Source organism: Sminthopsis crassicaudata, chromosome 2 (assembly GCF_048593235.1).
Source record: "Sminthopsis crassicaudata isolate SCR6 chromosome 2, ASM4859323v1, whole genome shotgun sequence".
NCBI lineage: Eukaryota > Metazoa > Chordata > Mammalia > Dasyuromorphia > Dasyuridae > Sminthopsis > Sminthopsis crassicaudata.
The window spans coordinates 453002670-453026669 of NC_133618.1; the positions used below are offsets into that span (position 1 = coordinate 453002670).

Sequence of the window (24000 nt, forward strand, 5' to 3'; positions counted from 1 at the left end):
TTCAAGCTGCTCATAATCTAATTGGGGGAAAAATATATAAAGAGAGAGAGAAGACAGAGACAGAGAGAGAGAGGGAGAGACAGAGGGAGAGACAGAGAGAGAGACAGAGAGACAGAGAGTCCTGTCTTTTCATTATATGAGTAAAGTATTTAAACTTCAGCTTTAGTATTTGTCCTTCTAATAAGTTATCTGAATTAATTTCTTTAAATATTAACTTATTTGATTATCTTGTTGTTCAAAGGATTCTCAAAAGTCATCAAAATTTGAAAATTTAGGTTCTGTGATATCCTGCTTTCTTTATGGTAAAATTCTCAGTTTATACAAATAACTAACAAAATCATAGCTTTGACTTTACAGATCTTAGTCAGCAAGGTACCCTCTGTTTTTTAGTATGCTGTCCACATTTCCCATATTTTTCCTTTCAGGGAGCAAGCATCTTTTAATTTCATGGTTGCAATTACCTTCTGAAGTGATCTTTAAGTCCAATAGTATAAAATCTGATGTTTCCATTTCTTTTTCCTCTGTTTTCCAGAAAATAATAAGACCAGTTGCCATGATCTTAATTTTTTTAATGTTAAGCTTTAAGTCAGCTTTTATACTTTCCTCTTTCACCTTCATCAAGAGGTTTAATTCCTCTTCACTTTCTACAACAGAATTGTATTGTTTGCATATCTGAGATTGTTGATATTTTCCCCAGAAGAATTAATTTTAGCCTTTGATTTATCTCACTTAGCATTTCACATAATTTATTCTGCATACAAGTTAAATAAATAAGGTGGCAATTTATGGTTTTGTTCTACTTTTTCACCAATCTTAAACCAATCAATTGTTCCATATTGAGTTGTAATTGTTGCCTCTTTTCCTGAATATAGGTTCCTTAAGAGACAAGCAATATGATCTGGTACTTCCATTTCTTTGGGGATTTGCCACATTTAGTTGTGATCCACACAGTCAAAGGCTTTAGGGCACATAACAAATGTTAATAAATGGTAACTGAATGACTCAGTGAGGGGCTGCATAAATAAATAATAGCTAAACTTTATATAGTATTTTCTGTGTGCCAAGCACTTTATAATTATTATCTCATTTGATCTTCACAACAATCCTGAGAGGTAGGTGCTGTTATTACTCCTATTTTATAGATGAAAAAATGGAGGGACTTCACTTTTGTAAGTGACTTGCTTAGGGTCACATAGCTGAGGCAGGATTTGAACTTAGGTCTTCCTGACTTTAGGCCCACTGCTCTATCTACTGTATCACCTAGCTGAATGGGAAGTTCATGCCTAAGTTTCCTAGATCTCCTGATATCAAGTGTCAGGCTTATTTACTTCAATGTTCAAACTTCTAGCTGTGACCCAGAATCAGGTCTCTAAGGTGTCCTTTCTGTTTCTACAGAAAGAAAATGACCTGGTCCACAATAATCTGATAGCAACCACAGCTATATTTGTTTTCAAGCCCAAGCTGGCCACTGTTGGTTTAACATTTGCATGGAAGAATGATGTCTAAGTGGGCAAGTCCGATGGTGTTGGAGTTCTGTATCATATTTTTAGCCTATGATAAAGATAGAGAATTTTAGAATGTAAGATGCATGTCTACAAGGGCAAGAGTGGGAGAATTGTCAGTGACTGAATCTAGGAGATTTCTAGATTACCCGCTGGTGTTTGGGAAGGTGAAAATATCTGCTCTTTGTCTAGATGGGTCTCTTCATTTAAAGCAGAAGAAATCAGGTTTTTGGACTGGGAATGAGGATTGGGATATCAATGGGATGGGAATAAAGAGAATAAATAGAACTGCCCAGGGTAGACTCTTAAAGCTGTGTGACCCAAGTGAGGGGAGAAGGTTGGGAAATCACCTAAGATTGCAATACTCATTGCTTCTACCCTAGGCAGGCCTGCTGGCATCAATGAGCATCATTAATTTATGCTCTGTTATTGATATGAACCTGAGTTGGGAATGTTTTTAGAATGGTAGAAAAGTGGTTTGGCAGTCCAGGTTTGGGCATAGAAACCCTCTCAGCCTTTCACTCTCCTAGAGATGATAGGATATAGTGTTGGGAGAGATTTTAGAGATTGTCCAATTTAACTTCATTTTATAGAGGAGGAAAATGAGATTTGGGAGAGGGCAGTGATTTAAATCACATAGGTAACAAGTAGCAGAGCTAGGTGTCCATCAGTTTTGCTGCATATTTCCTGAATGCAAAGGACAAATGAGAGACCAGCATGGACGTTAGAGCCCTGGTGTGAGAATCGGGGCACTTGGGTTCCAGTTCCTTCTCTTTAAATGAAACCATTTAATTTTTTTTTTAGGTCTCATCAATTTCTTTATCTGCATAATAAATGTGATGGACTAGACTGAGGAATTTCCTTCCATTTTTAAGTTTGAGAGAATTAAGATAATAGTTGTTCTCTTCCTCCCTCAATATGCCAATCATAACCTCCTCCTTCATATACAAATAGGACAATATCTCAAGGTCTACTGCTCATAATACTTTCTTTCCAAATTCCAATGCCTCCAAATTCTATCCATCTCTCACAGCCCATTTTAGCCCACACTGTCGCCTCTTTTTCCTATTACACTTATATCCTGTATTGTACAAATTAGAGTATCAGCCTGGAAGGAACCTGGAAATCATCTAGTCACAGGATAACAGAATTTTAGACCCATAACTGATGATCCTTTTCTCATCTGAGTTACTATAGAATCAATTCATTCACACATAAAGGCACTGTATCTTATTTTGCATTCAACTAGCCACCAACATTTATTAAGCACCTGGAATTTGTGCTAGGCACCAAGATTATAAAGACAAAAGTGAAGTCCCTACTCTCAAGATCTACTGCATTCTTAATAGCCTCTTTACTTTGACTAGTCTTATCCCTTATTATCACAGTAAATTCTTTTGGTACCAATTAGATGAAAATGAGGATTATTTTTACTTCCCTGTAAAGTCACAATGCTTGGCAAGGTGCTTATACATACTAGATACTCAATAAATAAATGTTGATCCCTTTTTAATCAATTGGCCCCACAATACCCAGAAATTTAAGAGAAATAAATCCAACTGTATTCAGATTTTGCATCTTCAGCATGCAGCAGCTATTCTGAAAAGACCTGAAGATTATTGAACCAAAGCTTCTTGGTCTGACCATGCTACTTTTACTAGACCTTGCATAATTGTAATGAATCAATTGGAAAAATGAATCAATTGGAACACAGAAAAGTGATTAGAAATTTTCCATTCTTAAGCCAACACAAATTTTCAAGAACTTTGTCACCTCTTACCTGGATTTTTGCAATAACCTCATTAATTTTCTTGCTTTTGGTCTCTACCTTGCAAGCCACTTGTCGTATTGTGGCTAAATTAATTATCTTAAAACACCATTTTCCTTAAATCACTTCCTCTGCTAAAAAAAAAAAAAAAAAAAAATGTGGCTTCCAACATCATAAAAACCATTGAATCTTAGAGATAGAAGGGACTTACAAGTCATCTGGATCCAAGCCTTAGGACCCTAGCCCACATTTTCAACCTCATTTTCCACTTCCCTTCTTTCACAAATTCTCCACTTTAACCATATTAGTTTACTCCATCCTTCAGATTAGCTTTGCTCATTCTCACTTCCAAATCTTTGTTTCTCAGGTTTCCTTAGAATATGCTCTCCACATTTACAAACTCCTCATTTTACAGAGAGAGAAGGTAAGCACAGTTGGGGTGTTGTGGAAAGAGTGCTGGATAAGGAGCCCAGGCACCTCAGCTAGAATCATGGCTCTGGTATTTACTTACTATCTGTGTGACCTTGGGTAAGTCATTTTCTTCTCTAGTGCTCTGCTTCCTTGTCTGTAAATTTATGGAATTAGATTAGATGGCATTGAGGTTTCCTTTCAGTTCTAATCTATGATCCTATGTCCAAGATGACATAGGATTAGAAGTAGGACCCAGGTCTCCTGATACTTAATAATAGGGATTGAGAATCAGGAGAGACCTCGGTTGTCATCTCTGTCATCTTTGAAACTTCTTAGCTATATGACTTGTTCTTTTTGAGCTTTCTGAACCTCAGTTTCCTCATCTTTAAAAGGGGGATAATAAGACTCAAAGTATCTATTTAAAACAGGGCTGTTAGAAGAATTAAAATAAGTGTGTATATATCCTTTCTACAACTTTAAAATGCTATATAAGTGACAACTACTGCTATTACAATATATGATATTGGTCTCTAATGATAACCTTTCTTTGAACTGTGGACTTCCTAAGGGCAGAGACAGTGTTTCATATTATTTTCTGTATGTCCTATTAAACAAAGAACAAACTGCAGTCTACTAGAGAAGCTTAGTAAGACTGATTCACTTTCTCTGTTTTAACCTTTTCATTTCTTAGACAGCCAAGCAGATGGAAAGAAAGAATGAAACCATATGTGTCTATCACTCCGAGCTCCTTAGAGAAGGGATGAGGGCAATATGAGGGCAGGGGTTTCCTGCCCTCTTCCTCCCCCCCCCCCCATGAAGAGGTTTCTGCCTCAGGCTCAGGGGATCCCAAAAACAATATCAAACTTTTGAGAACGAGCTTTTATTCCCCCCAAACTTCCTATTAGATGTAATTAAATGCAATTAAATGCAGAGAAGTTAGATCCCCCCCACCTCAATTATTATTTCATTTGCACAGGGAAAAGAAAAAACCCCACATTATTTTATTTTAAAAATTCACATTTTGTTTCCCTTTTTTTGGTGTCCTATTTTCTTTTTCTTTCTTCCTTCCTTCCTTCTTTCCTTCCTTCCTTCTTAGAACTCAGAAAATCCAACAGTGATCCCTCTCTTTACGGATCTTTAAGGGCTCCTAGATGTGGGCTACTCTGGAAGTTGATCCTTCAGAAATACAACCTTTGACTAGTTCATATCGTGGAGATGGGAGAATCTTTTCTTACAACCACAAAATGTCAGAATAGGAAGGATCTTAGAGTTAGGCCTAGGCTAACTCTATTAAATGAAACCGAAGCTCAGAGAAGAGCAATTTGTCTAGTCTGAGGTGAAAGCATGGAGGAGCTGTCCAGCCGTCCCTAAGGATGCCTACCCCCAAGTTGCCAAAGGAAAGATCTAGAATTTTGTGTGTTCACCCGGTAACCTTATTTGACCCCTGAGGAGTAGAAGAGCTAGGAGGGGCGGTGCCCGATGCCCATTCTTTCCGGGTCCACTGAGACAGCCAGCACATTAGGCGCGGACTAAGTGGCTGAAGTTTCTTTATTATCCCTGAATTGCATTACAAGTAATACTGCCGGCGGGGGCGGGGCAAGAGGAGCCTTGAAGTAATGGCCCGCGCAGGAAAGGGTCGGGGGCGGGGAGTGGGGAGCGCTAGGCGCTTGTACAAAATCTGGCCAAAAAGCCGAACATGCATGGAAAATTATTGCTGTTGGAAGTTCCTATTTACAATATAAACACACATTGGGAATCGATTCTACAATACCCACCTCCCCCCCGCCCTGCACCCCAGTCTCTCTTCCCTGGGAAGGGCCTAGAACCATAGAATGTCAGAGCTGGAAGGGATAGTAAAGGCTGTCTAGTCCAACTCCCTCATTTTGCAGATGAGGAAACTGAGGCCTGGAGAGGTTCTGTGACTTGCCTAAAGTCACACAGCAGAGAGCAGTGACTAGAACCCAGGTCTGTTGATTCCCTGTCCGGGGCTCTTTCCAATGCAGTCTGCTTAACTTCGGAGAGAAAAAGATTACAATAACTCTGCTCCCCTTCCCTCCTAGTACTTGAGAGCTGAACCCTTCCATGTGGGGAAGCCCACCCCCTGTCCTGGTGGGGAAGAAATGAATGGGGACCCCTCTTCCTACTATCTGGGTGTGAAGCTATTGCGGGGGAAAATGCGGGACGGAAACGTGTGCTTAAAGCGGGGTTTGGGGCCCATGCGCTAGGGAGGCGTGTGCGGCCCTGCAGGGGAGGGGGAAGAGGGCCCTGGGCGGGGCCGTGTGCTTGTGATACCTCTGCAGGCATGCAAAGGGTGTGGGCACGGTGGCTCTAGGAAGAGGGCACCGGCCGTTTTGCGCCGCCATCAGGGGAGGTAGGAGGCAGGATGTGAGGTCCTGGCTGGGGGCTGGCCCCTGTAGGGGTTTGGGACCCCCTTCTGCTGGGAAAGTTGCATAGACTTGGAAGGCGGCCTCCTGCCTTTCATTTCAAAGGTGTGCGGGCAATAAGTGGGATGGGTGTGGGTTTGGGACAGCCGTGGCCTCTTCCCTTAGCCCCAGGGATTGCCCCATCTCACCCCGGCCCTCTGGAGGCTCTGCTTCCCTCCACAAACAGCATAAAGAACAAATATGAATTAGGACTTTTTCTAGGCAGGGCAATCCTGGTGGGCTTCTTGGAGGAGTTGCAGGGGGACCTGCCCCAGGAACCCCTCAGTCTTTCCCTTTCTCTGCCCGGAGGTTCTCGGGCAAGGCATGAATTGGGAGAATGAGGGGAAAACCTTGCACAGGGGCTGGCTCTGTGTGTGTGTGTGTGTGTGTGTGTGTGTGCCTGCGCCGCGCCCACAGACCGTTTTTAGGGCGGACGCTGAGGTTGTATTGCAGATCATCTTTCTTTAAGTGACCCCTTCCTCACTTCATCCCGTCTCGCCGGGTTAGACGCCCAGAGGAGAGCTTTCACTGCTAGCCAGATGCTCGAGTCCTTTCAGTCAGGGCCTCACCTTCTGAGAAGCCTCGCCAGAATCTCCAGTCCGGCTGGAGAGCCTCACCTTCCCATGGAGGGACACTCCCATTTCGGAGGGAACAATAAATAAATAAATAAATAGATAAATACAAATAAATAAATAACTCTGGTACTGCGCCAGAGAGGCCCAGGCCTCCCCCCTCTCCCCTGTTCTGGGGGTGGTGGGGAAGTGCTCAGAGGAAGGGAACGAAGTGTGGGGAACGCACAACCGGGGAAGGGAACCTGCCCTTTCCCTGAGCTGGTGGCGAGGGGAGCAGGAGGGAGCAGCAGGATCCTGAGCCCCCGGACCCCAGGAGCCCACTCTGCTCTGAGGTTCACCTCCCCAGACCACCTGGAGAAGTTGGGGATGGCAGTAAAAAAGGTGGGACTAACGAAGAAGAAAGGGAGGGGGACGTCAGGGAGGGTGAGGAAGGGCCTGGGAGGGGAAAGTGGGTCCTGGCCAGGGGCTCAGGGGCCTGAGTCAGAGGCTGGGCTTGGGGTCTGAAGGCCTGGGGAGAAGACACGCGGTCCTCAGACGATGCCGTCCGGGTGTTGTGAAGGGAGTAGGGGGGCAGGGAGAGTGGGCCGGGCCTTAGCGGGGGAGAGGATAAATGCTAGCGGGCGGGCTTAGGGAGAGCAGGAGGGCCGGGGAAGGAGACGGGGCCGGGTTAATGAGGGAGCGGGGCTGGAGACCGCGCCGGGTTGGAGCTGAGCGGCGGCGGGCCGGCCGGGCCCGGGCAGAGCCTCGGGAGAGCGGGCGGCCGGCCTGGCCGGGAGGTGGGCCTGGGTTAGTTGTCCAGAGCGGCGCTGGAAGCGGGGCACGCGTGCTCGGCGCCTTTGAAGCAGGCGGCTTCGCAGTGCTTGTTGAGGTAGGACTTCAGCGCGAAGGTCTTCTCGCACTGGCGGCACTTGTAGTGCTTGAAGGCCGAGTGCGTCTGCATGTGCGCCCGCAGGTTGGAGCGGTCGGCGAACGCTTTGCCGCAGTGCGAGCAGCCGAAGGGCTTCTCGCCGGTGTGCGAGCGCATGTGGCCCTGCAGCAGCCACGGGCGCGAGAAGGCCTTGCCGCACACCCCGCACTTGTGGCGCAAGTTGTGTGTGAGCACGTGCATGGCTAGGGCCGGCATGGATACGTAGGCCTTGCCGCACGTCGGACACTTGCGCGCCAGCTTGCTGTCCAGGCTGCGGTGCGTCTGCTTGTGCCGGCTCAGGTTGGACGACGTGGCGTACGTCTTGCCGCACTCGCCGCACGAGTGCCGGTGCCCCCCGCTTCCGCCCCCGGTCCCCCCCGGCCCGGCCCCGCCCCCAGCCCCCCGAGCATCCCCGGCCCCACGCCTCCGGGAGCGCCCATCCGAGATAAAGAAGGCATCCATGGAGTAGCTGTCCGTCACCGCCGCCTCCCCTCGGAAGTAGCGCGCCGACAGGCTCGATTGGGGGCTCTCGGGGTCGCTGTACTCCTCAGCGGCTGGTGGGTACGCGGCTTCCGACGGCGCCAGCTCCAGCCCCGCCTTCTTTTCGCTGTCGTAGCTGGGGGGAGGAAGGCAGTGGGGAGCATAGCCTGGGGGAGCAGGTACACACACGGAACAGTTAGTTACTAGGCTGTCACCTCCGCGGGACGGGGACCCTCACACTACCAGCCCAGAGCCCCCACCGGTCTCTGCCCACTGTGCGGGCTATTGAAGGCCCGGGAATCTTCCTAGAGTGACTCCTCCCGCAGTTTGGGGCCAATCACTTCCTTTTCTGGGTTTGTCCTACTCCTTCCTACGTCGCTCGGGCGCTAGGTTCTGCAATGACAGAGAGTCTGTCCCGAAGCCACACAGACTCATCTTCCTGAGCTCTAATCTGGCTCGGACACTTCCCTGCTGGGTGACCTTCGGGAGTCCCTGACCTCCGGCCGCCTCAGTTTCTTCGTCTGTAAATTCAGTGGGAGAAGAAAAGGCAATACTGCCCGTCTTTCTTTGCAGAAGTGGGGGATTATGTGCACGGACAATGATATGTATTGTTAGAACTAATTAATTCTTTGGTTGATTTACTGAACTCTTGTCCCCTTTTTAATTTTTGCTACAAAGGTATCTCTCTTTGGGTATTGAAGGGAAGTGGGATATAGTTGAAGATGAGTCATAAGTAAGAAACAAAATATGTCAGAATTAAAAAAACATTTAAAGAAGTAGAAAACTCTGTGATCACTCCATAAACTTTCACGTACCTCCATCTCTAACAATCCATGCTCTAAATTCAAAACATTTCAAAGTGGAAAAGACTTTGGAGATTCCAGGTCCCTCTTTTTTATGGATGAGGAAAATGACTAGGAGAAGTTAATAAATTTGTCCAGGTCACATATGGAAGAAAGGACACTAGTGTTCAGATTGCAGTGCCGGTGCGCTTTCTCCTGCACCATGCTGATAGTTCTCATGTGCTATGTTCTATGGCCTCTTCCATTTCTGATATTCTGAATCCTTGTTGGGTGAGTGTGGAGGGTTATAAAGAAGGAAAAGAAATTCATACTCTGCCCTCAGGAGTTTACATTCCAAGATAGGTGGTTAGAAACTAAAGTAGACCTTCCTAGATAATCAGTTACACCTTTTTTCCTGCTCCTGGGACCTGAGTTTTCCACTTAAAACAGCACCATTAGCTCAGAATGAGGTGCTCCTTGCGGAAGCAGTTTCCAAGAGTCCAGAATGTAAGGGCTCAATCCCCTTCTGTTCCCTCCCCCTGCAGAGGCCCCTTGAGCAGGCTCTTCCTCCTCCCTTTCTCTGAAGGAGTGAGGCCAGACCGTTAAGTGAAGGGTAAGGATGAAAAAGGAGGAAATCTATAAGCAAAGGCAGGCAGCTGTTGGCAGCTCAGAACAGAAATGCTGAGGGGATGTGGGAATGAATGGGGTGATTAGCACCAGAATGAATCAGCAGAGGGAGGGGGGCAGCTGGGGACAGAGCATCAGGGCTGGGAGCCAGGACACCTGGATCTTGTGTCTCTATCTACCACCTTGAGTGTAGCCTTACAGACCCCAGAGGACTGGACAATCCTCTCTTAGAGTTCATTTTATTCATCCTGTCTAAGAAGGCCTGAGTTCAAGCCCAAAAGAAAACATCTTTCCAGAGAAGTCTCCAAGATCCTTTTTGAGAGCTCTTTCTGATTAGATTTTGCCGTGTCACCTTGGAAAAGTCACTTACTCTCTTTGTGCCTCAGTTTCTCCTGAAGAAACATAATTTGACCTGGGGCTTTTGGGGGTTTACTATCATCTTGGAAATCCCTTTACTTTCCCCCTAATATCAATCTAATCCAACAAATATTAAGTACTTACTGTGCTAGGCAAACAAATATAAGGAAAAACAGACCTTTCTATTTAACTACTTACATTCTTTTTTAGAGGTGGGAGAATAAAAAATGCACATAATTTGGGGTTCCTTAAGCTCTTATAGACCCCACTGATTAAGAAGTGAAATTTTATTAATAGATAATACTTCTTGGCACTTGTATAACACTTTCTGTGTAAAGCATTTTCACCTTTTAATACCATCTGATTTTCATATCATCCCTTGGAAGGAAGCAGAAATTATTATCCTCATTTTATTGAGTCTTAGAGACACAAAGTTACTAACTTGAGGTCACACAATAGCTTTTAGACATATAGGATGAAACTGATTTTCAGATTTGGCTTAAGTCTTCTTTCCACAGAGGAGGAGTGACTTGTCCAGAGTCATATAGTGAGATAATGGCAATGTTGGGATTAGAATGCTTCTCCTTATGTCAGAGTTTTTGTTTTAGGTGTACTGTGCAGATCTATAAAGGAATCTTCCTAGATATATAGTCTCCCTAGAGTTGGGATGAGAGTAAGTAGAAAGTAGGAATATATCCTAGGAGGTAAACATATCTGACTTCTGATTCCACAGTGCTCAGTAAATGTTTATAAGGTTGTATTATATTGCTTTTGGGTTTGCAAAGTACTTTCTTTGCAGTAGCTCCGTGATGTAAGGAAAACAAGTCTTACTGTTTTTATATAGGAAAAAACTGAGGGGCAGAGAGAGGAAATTAATTGCCATCTCACACAAGAGTATCAGAAATGGATCTGAAAACCAGGCCTTCTCACTCTACATCCAGTGCTCTTAGAATCCATCAATGTCCCTAGGCTGTGGATCTCCAACCAGAGCAAAGAATTGGGAGACTGTTGGTTCCATCTCAATAATGCAATGACAAAATAGTGAATGACTAAATATATTTTCTATAGAATTCTATTTTCAATATATGCGTATTATTACTTTTCAAATGAATATAGATGCATTTGTGATTTCTAAAGTAGAAATTCATTTTTAAAAATTGCTGAATTTAGATTTTCATCATTTTCTTCAATGTCATCATTACAACTACAATTATGAGGTACAATAAATTTTTTTGATGTAAAAAAGCATATAAATACTTGAAAAGATTTGGAACTACTTTATGATACTGTATAACCTCTCAAACTGATTCCTTTAACTTCTCTCCATAAAGTAGCTCTCAAACCTTGCCCCTAAAGCTCTCACCTTCCTCTTATCTCCTCTGGTCCAGCTCTTTCAGATTTAGGGAGCTGTTACTCCATTGCCCTCTTATGGTGGCTTAAGGGTATTGTAGTCTTCTGTGCCTCATACAGAAATAAGGCAGAACAGGACAAACTACCGAGCAAGAGGAAAGATATTGACCAAAACTTGGGGTAGTGGGGAACATGGCCTTGAGGTGAGGGGTGACAGCTTCTGCTTCTGTTGGTTTTCTGTATAATCAGTCTTATTCCTCACCTCCTGGAGATGGCTGCAACTGGTTTGAGAGGTAGTTTTTGACTCTGAGTGGATCTCATAACCTTTCTACATCCTTCTTCCTCACCTCCACTTTATTTGACCTAATATCATAGATGTATGACTGACCCCTTCCATTTTCTTATCTCACATCTTCCTCCTACCCCACAACTCTGCTAGGGTCATAGGCAGGTCTGTCAGATGGAATTAGATCGCTTCCTTCTGCTTCCTTGAGTCTTCCTGAAGATTTCAGTAAACTCAAGCCACGGTATGGTAAGCAGGGCTGAGATTCATTAGACAAAACTTGTTATGTGTGTTGGACCAATAATGTGCTGTGCTCTCGCCCTGGCACCTATATTTACCTGAGGCTTCTATCAGAAGGACCATCCTCATAGTGCTTCATCCTTATCTGTCAGTCAATAGACTTTTATTGAGCCCCGGTGGCATGCCAGGCACTAACAAAATCTCTTGCTAGTGAACTGATAGGCGCTTCAAATGCCATTGCTCCCTGACATTGTAGCCTCTGGAAGACTAAAAGCACACTAATACAAGATCCATTTGAATTATACTTTACAGGTTGCAAAGTAGTTTTCTCAGAGTCTTAGGGAATGCATAAATTATTCTATTTTCCAGAGTTGGAAACAGGCTTAAAAAACAGAAGTGACTTGCTTACAATCACATAGCTTATTATTTGAAGACTAGGGACCCAGGCCATGGTCGTTTCCATTGCACCAAAGGAGTTGGATGGTTTCTGAGAAAGCAACCTTTTCATTTTGCAGAGATAAAAACTGGGTCCTAGAAAAAGGCAGTAACTAGATCAAAGTAATACAATAGACCAATATTTGGGTTGGAATTTGAACTCAAGACTTCTGGCTCACCGTTGTATACTTTCATTGATACCATATGGACTCTCTCTTAGCTTACTCTAAGTTTTGGGGGAATTTGGGGAATTTGGGAAACTCGAGGTTATGTCAAAATCACCATAAGCCTCTGTATTAAGAACCTTGGGAAAGTGCTACGTGGAAGGCTGACCTTTTTTGATGAGCCCCTTAGCCAGTCCAGTGGCAGGCAATGACTGCATGGGTATATTTAGAGCACTTTGGCTGGCTGTGCTGGGGCCTCAAGCCTCAAATTGTCTCTAGCCAACTGAGCAGAAGGCTGGGTCTGTCAGCAGCAACTGGAGATAAAAATAGCCCATTCCGCGCCTGCGTGCCCAGCCCTGGGCACAGGGCTTGGCGTTTTTCCCCTCTTATTATTATTTATTTGAGTAATTCCTAGGCATTTGCCCAAAAATATCACCCACATTTTGGGGCCATATTCTGATAGGGGCTGCCTATTATGACAGGAATAATCATGAGTTTGGACAGGAAATTGGAGACAACCTGGCCTGGATGACATGAGAGTAGAATGAGGAGAATAGTCTCCTAAAATAGTGAGATTTAAGTTAGTAGGGAAATTGCAGGTCAGAAAATTTATAATTTCATTACAAAAATGTAAAAATGTTTAGTGATAGTTAAATTGTTATATTAAATTGTATTTTAATTAGATATTTGTTTTTTACCTCTTCTTTATTTTTTAAGAGATCTCTCCTTGCCTTCCCTACTCATTTAGCCATTTCATAACAAAAAAAAATAATGAAAAGAAAGAAAAGAAAAAAATCACTTCAGCAATATGAACATTTCATCAATTGGATCTAACAGAACATGCAATGTTCCACATCTATCTTTCTTCATGTTCATTTTCTTATCTGCTTTTTCTTTAGGGACAAATGTGATCGTGATAATTATATAATATTCAGTTCGATTTTTTTAGAAGGTTACCTAGTTGAACTGTTTCATTTTATACATGAAAAAACTAAGGCCCAAAAGATATTAAATAGCTTTCTATAGGTGCAAGTGATTGATAGGTGAATTTGAACCCAAGACTTCTGACTCCAAATTCTCTGCTCTCTCTGATACAAAACCATGAAAAGTGCAAATATATCTGTGGTCCTTTCCAGATAGCAAAGTAGTATTGGAAAAGTACTGGATTTGTAATCAGAGGACCTGGCTTTAAAATCTTGACTTGCTGCTTAGTGACTGTAACTGGGCAAATCACTTAACCTCTGAGCCTCAGTTTTCTCTGTGAAAATGAGGAGATTAAACCAGATGATCTCTGAAGTCTCTTCCAACTCTTCATTCAGTGATCCTGGGACTGATTTGATCACATCAAGACCCTGGAGATTGTAATGTGGTGAGAAGGAGAGATGGGAAGAGAGATAAGTGTCTACTGTGGATCTTCAGTTAATTCCCTTTCTCCCTCACTTGCTTTTATCTTTATAATATTAGTAACTCACATTTTAATATCACTGTGGTTTATACAGTACTTTCCTCACAGTAGCCTTGTGAGGTAGGAAATGCAAGTGCTATTAATCTTATCAAGCAGAGAGGAAATAGGATCAGAGGAGAAATGGCACTGTCAGAACCAGGATTTAGTCTCAGGTCTCCTGAATCCAAAGTGTCTCTCTCTCAATCTCTCTCTCTCTCTCTCTCTCTCTCTCTCTCTCTCTCTCTCTCTCTCTCTCTCTCTCTCTCTCTCTCTCTCTCTCTTTCTCTTTGTGTGTGTGTCTCTCTGTTTCTCTCTCTCTCTCTCTGTCTCTCTGTTTCTCTCTCTCTCTCTCTCTGTGTCTCTCTGTTTCTCTCTCTCTCTCTCTCTCTCTCTCTCTCTCTCTCTCTCTCTCTCTCTCTCTCTCTCTCTCTCTCTCTCTCTCTGTCTCTGTCTCTCTCTCTCTCTCTCTCTTTCTTTGTAATTCTCTCCCTCTCCTCTTTCTGTTTCTTTTCCCTCTCCATTTTCTCCTCCCTCTCCCCTCCTCCTTTTTCTCTCTTCCTTCTTCCTTGACTTTACCTTGAGTCTTAGAGGAACTTGAGAGATTCTCAGTTATGCTGAATTAGCACGAAATAGTTGCAATAGTTCAACAATAAGGGCATATAAGAGGATCTTGAGGTTAGAAGGATCTAAGAAATTAGTTTAACTTTCTTATTTGGTAGAGGGCAAATTACAGACCTGGATAGAAGTACCTTGTCCAAGTCATGCATTGAGTTTTTACGTCTGGACTAGATTTAGGTCGCTTGATTTCTGGTTGAATACTAAGAATGACTAGAATGGGAAGTGTGTGTGTGTGTGTGTGTGTGTGTGTGTGTGTGTGTGTGTAGTAGGGAGGAGGAGTGACCAGAAACAGGACTGGAAAACATCAGAGAATCCCTGCAGTGCTCACTGTATAACCCAACCCTCTCTGGATTTCCTTTTTCTTTTCTGATCAAGTGCCTGGGAGGTCTCTGTCCGTAGACTGACTGACTGAGAGTGACTTGTGACTGATGCTTCATCCAGAGACACCTAGAAGCCTCTCAAGCTCTGGACTAAAATAATTTCCTATCAGTATCTGTGGCGCCATCCTGAGCAGGAGGCGAGGAGGGTTCAGCCTGTTGATGTAATGTGGTCAAATAGATAAGAGTATGGGCAAGAGTTGGAGAACTCCCTCCGACACTAGGGGATTGTTAATGTATCCCATAGAGGAGAGAGAAATGCGTTATTGCTTCAGCATTGATCCTTCATTATCCCCATTCAAGCTTAGTTTCTTGAGAAGCTGAGACTTATGAACTACAGTTTCGTTTTTAAAGGGGTAGGGAGCCCCCTCTCTGAGGGCAGGATAAGAATATAGAGTGTTTTGGCCTAGGACTCGCAGTGCTTTGGGGAGGCCTCTTGGGGAAACAAGAAGCAGATTAAACTCTCAGAGGTCTGAATTGCTTGAGGGGCAGATGGTTGTGGAGTGTCTTGGCTAAGCCTTATAGTTAAGCATCAACTTCCCTCTCTCTACACACATACCTCCTGGCACTGGGAGAAGAGATGGAAAGGTTAGTTGTGAGTCTCCAAAAAAGAGTAAACCGATGTCTCAGGGAGATAGAAAGAGAGTACATAAAGTGGCAATGAGAGAAAGAGAGAGAGAGAGAAAGAGAGAGGGCACACTACAGAAAAAGAAGTATTTCTGAATTGGAAAGCACCTCAGCAGGAGGCAACATGACATAGATGTAAAGAGCTTTGTAAACCTTAAGCCTTCATAAGTGCTAGCTATGTTACCGTTATTATTAAAATTAGTGGCAAGAGCACTGGCTCTGGAATCATAGTTCCTGGGTTCGATTGTAACCGTTTCAAATTCACTTTGTGACCTTGGGATTTACTTTACTGCTTTGGGCTCAAGTGTTTTCATCAGTAAAACGAGAAGGAGGTAGAACTCAAATGATCTCTAAAATTTCTTCTAATCCTGACATTCTAGAATTTATGAAAAATCATATATTAAGAAGAACAGATTGAAAAAGAATGAGAAAGATGAACTTGGAAGACAGAAAGAGACAAAGTGAGACAGGGAGAGTGGGACAGAAGAAGAGGCATATATAGTAGGTGAGACAAAGAACAAAAGTGTATGTCTACATGTGTGTGTGCCTCTCTGTCTCTGTCTTTGTGTGTATGAGGGGGGGAATAGGATCTTAAGGAGGAATGTGGTAGTGAAAGAGTGAGAACGAACATTCTGGAAGTGTGAGATAAGAAAGGGAGGAGAAACCCTCAGATGTAATTCTCCCCAAATCATATTGAAAGGGAGCCCCAGAAGTCATTTCCACATGGATCTGGATATTTGCTTCTTAGAGACTGGGGAGCATAAGAGCCTGAAACCTGGATTGCTAAACCTGAGTCTAAATTATTTTTTCCAACTTCAATACTTGCCTCATCTTCTCCAGACCTCCCTGAAAGAAAGTCTTGGGGTAAGTATACTTTATGCATTAGGCTGGAAGAAGTCTCAGAGACCATGGATCCAACTGCCTCACTTTATAGATGAGAGAAATAAAGGTCCAGAGAAGATAAGTATTGTAGGGCTGGTGTGGAGCTCAAATGAGATCATGGATGGTGAAAAGGCTTTGAAAACTAAACAGATGTGAGATTGTTATTATTGTATACAAATTGCTTTTTCACTTATTTTCAAATGCAACTCTAGCTATTATCAGGGGATTGGGATATGGCCCCATTAATGTGGGTAGCCTCTGAGGGTCTCTTATCTTCCTTTCCCTAGGAGGCTTCTAGCCTCCTTTCCTTTCCCTTTGGGGGTGCTTCAATTCAGTCTTTGTTCCTCTGCCCATGCCCCCTCCTCACTGTGGCATGGACTTCTCTCTCTCTCTTGTTCCCCCTCCCTTTCTCCCTTTGACCCTTCCTGCATCTCCCCCCCCCCCCCAGCCTAGCTGAGTAGCTGCAAAATGCAGGCAGTCCTTGTAAGAGGATCTTTCTAATAACTGGAACTGTCTGCAGCCCCAGGGCTCCTCCTCCCCCCCTTCCCTCTCCCATCTTCCCTCCTCCTTTCTTCCCTCCCCTCTCCTCCCCTCTCTTCTCCTCTCTTTCTCCTTGTTTACACAGCACAGTCACACACGCTGGGAGAGAAAGCGCTCAGCTCAGCAATTTTTCACACTTCCCTCAAACGTTCAGCAAGGTTATTTCCGGGAGATTGGAGAAAACAGGCGCCCACCCACCAGCCTTAGTCTTTTTGAATCCCACCTTCCTCCCTGAAGGTCCCAGGAGTAGAATCATTTCCCCTATCAATTACCCCCTCCCCCACAGGTGGCATCCTAAGATTCTTAGGTCTCCAGCTTTATCAGCCCCTTTATGACCAGGTATATCAATGCTTAGGGATGCTGGCCTGTAGGGTCACTGCTTGAAGCCTTTATGATTCTGGCTATACTGGCTATGCACATAGACAAAGTAGAATTGGGTTTTGTCAGCAAGATGGTCATCTTGCAAATGCCAAGTTCTCTTTGGCCTGAGTGAAATGTTCAACCTGAGCACAAGCTCCTGGATGCCAAGGCAGTAATAAATTTTGGTTCTCTGGAAATCCTGACTTGGGTCAAGTACTCTTTTCCTCCTAAGACCCTTCCCTTCCAGTTCTGACCCTAGCCTGCACAATCATAGTGCCCTCTTGTAGTTTCTGGAGGTGAAAGAGTTCATATTCTCTCCAGAGTTTTTTTTTCCTGCTTTGAGAAACAAAGTCAGAAAGGGGAAGGCTTAGGGTGACAGAGGTGGGTGGGGGTCTCCAGTTCCCTCTGATTTCACTTTTCCCTCTAACTCTTCCTTCCTCCCCCTGCCCCATCTCAGACTCCAATTTCCCAGTTGCCTGTGGGATCTTTTTGTGGTACCTTTCTACTATCATTCCAGGCTTAAAATCTCTCCCATTCAATCCCCTTAATTATAAACAAAAGGGAAAGGACACAGTGGTTTATGACCTCAGTTTCCCCCATCCATAAAATGATAGTATTGAATTAGATGTTCTGTAGAGTCCTGTCTAGCTCTAACACTGCTTGTTCTATGTTCTAAAAGCTCTTCCTGGTCTATTATTCTATGATTATGTGATTCTCCACTCTGTTCCCCAGGGGAGAGGAAAATGTAGAGGGAGGGGGAGTTATGGGGGAGGAGATCCAGGCCAAAGGGCTTTGTTCTGCTCTGGTGTTTGGTGAGGGGTAAAAAGGAGGCAATTCAGATATAGAAGATGCTTCAACTACTCCTCTTGGGAATTGGACTGGGGGATGGAAAATAAGATTACTTCAGAGAAAAGATGTTCTCTGGCAAAATCCTGCTTCTCTTCCTCCCCCTTCAATCTTTTCTCTTGGACCATTATAGACAGAAGCTGAAGAGAGCCAGCAAATGAACCTTCCTTGTCCCTTCTTATCAGTTATCTTTAGGTGTTTCTGTTCTTTTCCTGGATCCTCCCAGAAGAATTTGGGCCTTGGGCAGAAGAGAACTGGTCTTAGCAAGGAGAAGTGTGTTGTGGGAGAGTGGAGTTTCAGGTTTAGACAGGAGCCCTCTCTTTGCCACTAACTTCTTTGACCTTGGATAGGTCATAAATGTTCATCTCCTGTTCAATTTTCTGACCCTATCTGGAAGACTGAAGGAATGTAAGTGAGTGGCTTAGGATTCTTGGAGGAACCAGGTCATCCTGACTCAGTTGTGCCATTTTGTTTTCTTTTTCCACTTTCTTGCTTTTTCTCTCTTCATTCTTTCTCCAGTCCCTCAGCTCTTTCTTCTCTTCTTTGCTTTCTCCCTTTCCCCTTCTGTCACACACACACACACACACACACACACACACACACACACACACACAGCCCGGAAGCCGATGTCACCAGCTGATGCCAGACCTTTCCCTGCCAAAGTGATGTCTCCTCCCTGTGCACCTGCCCAGTAGGGGCTCACCAAAGGAAAACCTTTTGTCATTTCTGATTCTTGGAGAGAGCTCTAGGGAGACACTAGCTTTCTTTCACTCCTTCAGAAGTCTCAGTCTCTTAACCCCCTTCAACTGAGTATCTCCACTCACACCCTTTAACAGATCCCATTTCCTTGCACAAACTCACCCTAAGAAGACCCAGATGATGGGTCAGGAGGAGACAACAGCAGGAATAGGAAGGCGAAACAATTTGGGGTGTTATCTTCCTCCCTCCCAACACAAGCTTGCCTATTTCAGAGATCGTAGCTATTTCCTTAAGTAAACCCTTTGATTAAAACCTCTTTCTCTGGCTAAGTCCTGAAAAGATCTTGCCTTCTGGATATATATGGTTGAGGGTAACAAAAGCTCACTGGAGGTGGGGGGGGGAGGGAGTTAGTGTTGCATCTAACCCCATATAGGTTGAAAATTCTTAGAGACAGGAAAGAGAGAGTGGTGGTTTTCCTCCACCCCAGAATTCCCACTTTAAGAAGACCCAAATAGAGGTCAAAATCTTCAGTCAGTTGATCACTGCTGACCAGCAGGCTTTATGTCCACATGAACCGTGTGGGCAGGATCACTAACTACATCCACAGTTGATCCCCAAACCAAGATTTATTCCCTGACTCTGACCTGGGTCACTCCCAAGACCAGCACCCCAATATGTGAAAGGGACTCCATACTTCTCGCTATATCTGTGCCCACTTAGGGGTCCAGGGCTTCTCCCTTCTCTTATTCCTCAGCCCAGCCTAGTCCAGGGCTGCAACTTTCAAAGTCTGAGAGCATGGCCCAGGGCAGACGCCCAAACGACTTTTTCCTTTGTATCGACTCTGTTCTGCTTTACGCTCTTTTTCTCCCACTGTAGCTCTCCTGGGAGTTGGCGGTGGATGTGGGGTATCCTCACTTTGGGAGGTTCCCCAGATTTGGATGAAAAGGAGGACCAGGATCTCCCTTTCTGAATCTCCAGCCCACAGGACTTGCCCCTTTCTCGGAACCTCCCCCCAACCCCCTCCTCCTTTTCCGAGGCTCTACTCACCGCTGTCCCCGGCGGGGCCGGCTGCCCCCCTGGAGCCCGGCAGCACATATGCGGATCCCAGGGGGTGGTAGCTGGGAGCTGGGACGCTGCTACACTGGAAGGCATCTGCTTTGATCTTCTTCACCAAGAAGGAGCGGGGCATGGTGCTATGCTGAGCCGGAGCCGGAGTCGGCCCGGCGGGGAACTTCAGCGGGGCCTTGGAAGGGGAGGGGGAAGGCTTGGGGTTCCAGGGGCTGCAGGCTGGAGGAAAGTGGATGCTGTTGCCTTACAGAGCGGGCTCTTCAGCACTGGACAGCTCCCTGCACTACCCGCATGCGGTCCCCAGGCAGCGAGGCAGGGAGGGCCCGGGCGGAGAGGAGAGGAGGGGAGGGGAGGGGAGGGGAGGCGGCGCTGCCTGGCACACTCGCTGAGCTCAGCAGTCCGGCTGCCGGCTTTATATGGGACGCAGGCTGGAGATCAGGTGGTCCTCTCGCAATGGAACTGTTTAGCTCTCTAATCCATCAAATGTCCCTCAGGACAATCATTCACATTCCCCATGAACCGGCTGCTCCGGCAGGCAGGGAGGAGAGCAGAGCGGAGCAGAGCAGAGAGAGCAGGCGAGCTGGGGAGGGAGGCACAGAGCAAGCAGAGGCAGGCGCAGAGAAAGTGAGGGAGGGAGAGACCGAGAGAGAAAGAGAACGACATCCACACAGAGAGAAATAAAAAGACTAGGAGAGACAGACTGGGAGCTCAAGAACAAGAGTGGGGGGAGTGGGATGGAGGAGACAGAAAGAGATAAGGAGAAGGACTAGGAGAGACAGAGACAGCCAGAGACAAAGAGGAAAGCAAAGAGAGACCGAAATACAGAGCTGAAGAATAAGGAAAGGGGAAGAGATGGAGAGAAAGGCAGAGAGAGACAGAGACACCTAGAGACCAAGAAAAAGAGAGAGAGGAGAGAAAGACAAGGAGACACACATAGATTCAGGGCTGGAGGGGGAATGAAGACAAGGAATCAGGAAGGAAAAAGAAAATAGAGAAAGAGGCAGAAGCATGGGAAAAGAGAAAAACAGGAAACCAGCTGGCTAGAGTAGAGAAAATAGAGAAAGGGAATTGGAGAGAGGAGGAGGGACAAATTCATAGGGGAAGGGGCAGAAAGAAGGATGAGGGATATAAAAGAGAAGGAGGAAGAAGGAGGCCTGAGGAGAAGGGAGGGGGAGGGAAAGGGAGAGGAATGGAAGGAAGAAGCAGTGAGATCACCCACTGCCCATCTGCTTTAAATTGCTTCTTCCTTTCTGGCTTTCTTGTTTCCCAAATCATGGAACAGGCAGGGTAGTGGCCAGGACAGTGCCTTAAAGAAAAAGAAAGCAGTCCCTCCCCCTCTTCTTTAATGGGTTTGTGCTTAACTGCCAAACAGGTCAGGTTTAAGACAGAACTTTCTTTGGCCAGGAATTGGGGGTTGGGAAATGAAGAAGTAAGGGTAAGCGGACTAAAATACACCCTCCCACCTCTGTCCCCTCACCTCCCCCCATCTCCAGCAGCTAGGAAAGTGGTTGATCAGGACAGCTCAGCCATTCATATTCACAAATAATAAAATAATTCATTTTCCTGCAGTGGGGGGCACTGGCTTTGACACTTCCTCAGCTCTGTCTTTCCCTGAAGCAGAGGGTAGACAATAGAGACACGTGCATCAGGGAGAGAGTGGAATCTTAGTAGAAAAAGCTTGATCATGAGTGAATGAGCAAATTCTCCCTGGTCAGGATGGTTTCCTTTGTTTGTTGGTGATTAAGTAGGGGTTAGAAGAATCCATGAATGATTGGGGCAGGGTGAATAAGGGGAATAATTCCTGGATTTTGGCCCAGTGGAATAACTGGACTATATATCAAGGGAGTTATGGGCAGACATTGTTTCTCTGTGGAGAAGCCATCCCTGGAGGCCAGGACCCAAGAGGATTTTAAATCTAGGAAGCTTTGTCCAATATTTGTTCAGTGGGACAGTGCATATGTTATCAGGTTCAGAATTCTTATTGGCTGAGCAGTGTTTTCCCATGCCTGATGGGCTTGAAGTAACCTATCAAAACCTTCATTCCAAATGTGGCTCAGGAGAACTGACTTACCACTACTTTAGTCCCCATGTCAATGCTCTCCACCTTGATTTTGGCCAATTCACCTTTCCATGTAACCTCATATTCTATGTGTAGTGTATACTTCCTAGGTTACCTGCATTCTGCCTCAGAGACATCATCATTTCCTCTAATGGAACTATACAGCATGGGATAGGGTATGGACATACTTACAACTGGGACCAGTTGTCTGATATAATCCTGAGCTTCCACCTAAATCCCCTTAAGCATTATTTACTTCCATTTGTAAAAGGAAGGAAAGGAATTATAACCAACATTTCTGACATTGTGTTTTAAAATTTTCAAAGCCTTTTGTATTCATGATTTCATTTTATCTTTATATCTCTGTGAGGGAAGTGGTGTCAGTTTTATTTATTTCCATTTTCCAGATGAAGAAATTGATGAAGGTTAAATCATCAATAGGTGGCAGAGCTAGGCTCTAAACCAGGTCTTGTGAGTAAGAAACACATTGGTAGACCAGTGGCTGAATCCTTCCTATCATAGAGAAGGTTTGGGTCCAATTTCCAGAAAATAGAATAATGCTTTTAAAGAAGCCAATACAAAGAACTCTGGGCTGGGAGTCAAAAGGACTAGGTTCAAATTCCCATTCTATAGTTACTTTCTAGCTATATTACCTTGGGAAAATTGATTCCTCATTTTGGGCCTCTCATATTAGCTATCTGTAAGCAAAGGGGTCATGCTAGGATCATGTCTCTGAAACTATTCTATTGAGTTCTATTCTGATGGTAACAATGGTTCTTATGGAAATTCAATGTCAATGATTTTTCTCTTCTGAAACATTAGATATGAAACCATAGATGTACCAAAAATGTTTATTACATTAAGTAATCATCCTGTATGAAAATAGATTTTATTTTCTCTATTTTGCAAAAAGAAAAAAAAAATCCTCCAACCCTCCTTTGCATCCATGCCTTTATACCTCCCAACACAGCAATTATGAATGTCAGTATGTATCAAACCTCAATGTATGCAAGAAAATTGAGATACTTCTGGACTAGATTACTTCTAAGATCTTTTCCAGTTTTTAAAATCTATAGAAAGGAACTCTGCAGACTATTCCTTCATATGTACATAGGATCACATGATTTAAAAATAAAAGGTCATTTAAAAATCATATAGTCTATTCCACTTATTAAAAGAAGAAACTGAATTGTAGAGAGAAGTAACTTGAGATAGGTCACACACAACTATTAAGATTTCACCTTCCTCTTCTTCCCTTCCCCCCACTAGAAAATACAAGCCAGAATGATCAAGCCTTGGGAGAGGCAGATGTCCACAGTACTGATTGATATTGGCAGTTAATTTTGACTGTTTCCACACCAGGACTTTGGATGCTGTACAAAGAAAGAATGGTGAACAGAACTGGAGAACTGCAACTTCCCTCCTGCCTTGGGGTTTCAATGAAAGTGAATCCTAGTTCTCCTTTTCTCCCTTTCTAGCTCGGCCCAGGACCAGATGTTGCTGCTGCTTCTACGGCTGCTGAGCTGGCATTCCTGGGGCTCCCAGGGATGTGCTTCAGACTGTGCATGGTAGATAGTCCCTTCCACTTCTTCCCTTACCCCCCAGTCTTCTTTTCTTCATTCTTCCACCAGCCCAGACACAAAAGAAAATAGGTTTGTCTGTCTCCTTCAAATGGTGAGAAGGCAGAACTTAATCTCAGCTCTCTGTATAACCACTATTGAGTGATTCACTAAATCATATGATATCAGAGGTATAACAGAACCTTAAAATGTGGAATAGTAGCTGGAAGGGATCTCGGCAAATAAAATGGAATTTTAGGAAATGGAATGTTACAACAGAGAATGTTAGAGAGGCAGCATGGCATAGTGGATAGAACACCATCTTCAAATCCTGTCTCCAGTACTTCCTAGCTGATAGACTATGGCCATGACATTTAAACTTTTCTTGATTTGAATTTCTTTATCTTTAACACAGGAATGATAATGCCTGTTGTGCTTGCCTCATCTGACAGTATGAAGCTCAAATGAGATACTGTGTGCAAAGCTCCTTGCCAACTTAAAAAAAAAAAAAAAACAAACCACTAAGACTTTTGGGACATCCTAAGCATCTATTTTCGAACATAAAAGAGAAAAGCTGGAAAAGACTTCAGGATTTGGAATATCAGAGCTGGAAGTGCCCT

The 24000-nt window shown here is 44.4% G+C and overlaps 1 protein-coding gene across 1 annotated transcript; it reads right to left on the bottom strand.

Annotated features, from left to right (window-relative positions):
- Positions 1-23026, bottom strand: SCRT2 (scratch family transcriptional repressor 2). Its single transcript, XM_074292836.1, has 2 exons — positions 19742-23026; positions 1-8230 (listed from the first exon to the last, which is right to left on the bottom strand). The coding sequence occupies exons 1-2, from the start codon at positions 19881-19883 to the stop codon at positions 7464-7466; spliced, it is 909 nt and encodes a 302-aa protein (XP_074148937.1). The 5' UTR covers positions 19884-23026; the 3' UTR covers positions 1-7463.
- Positions 23027-24000: the final 974 nt, after the last annotated feature.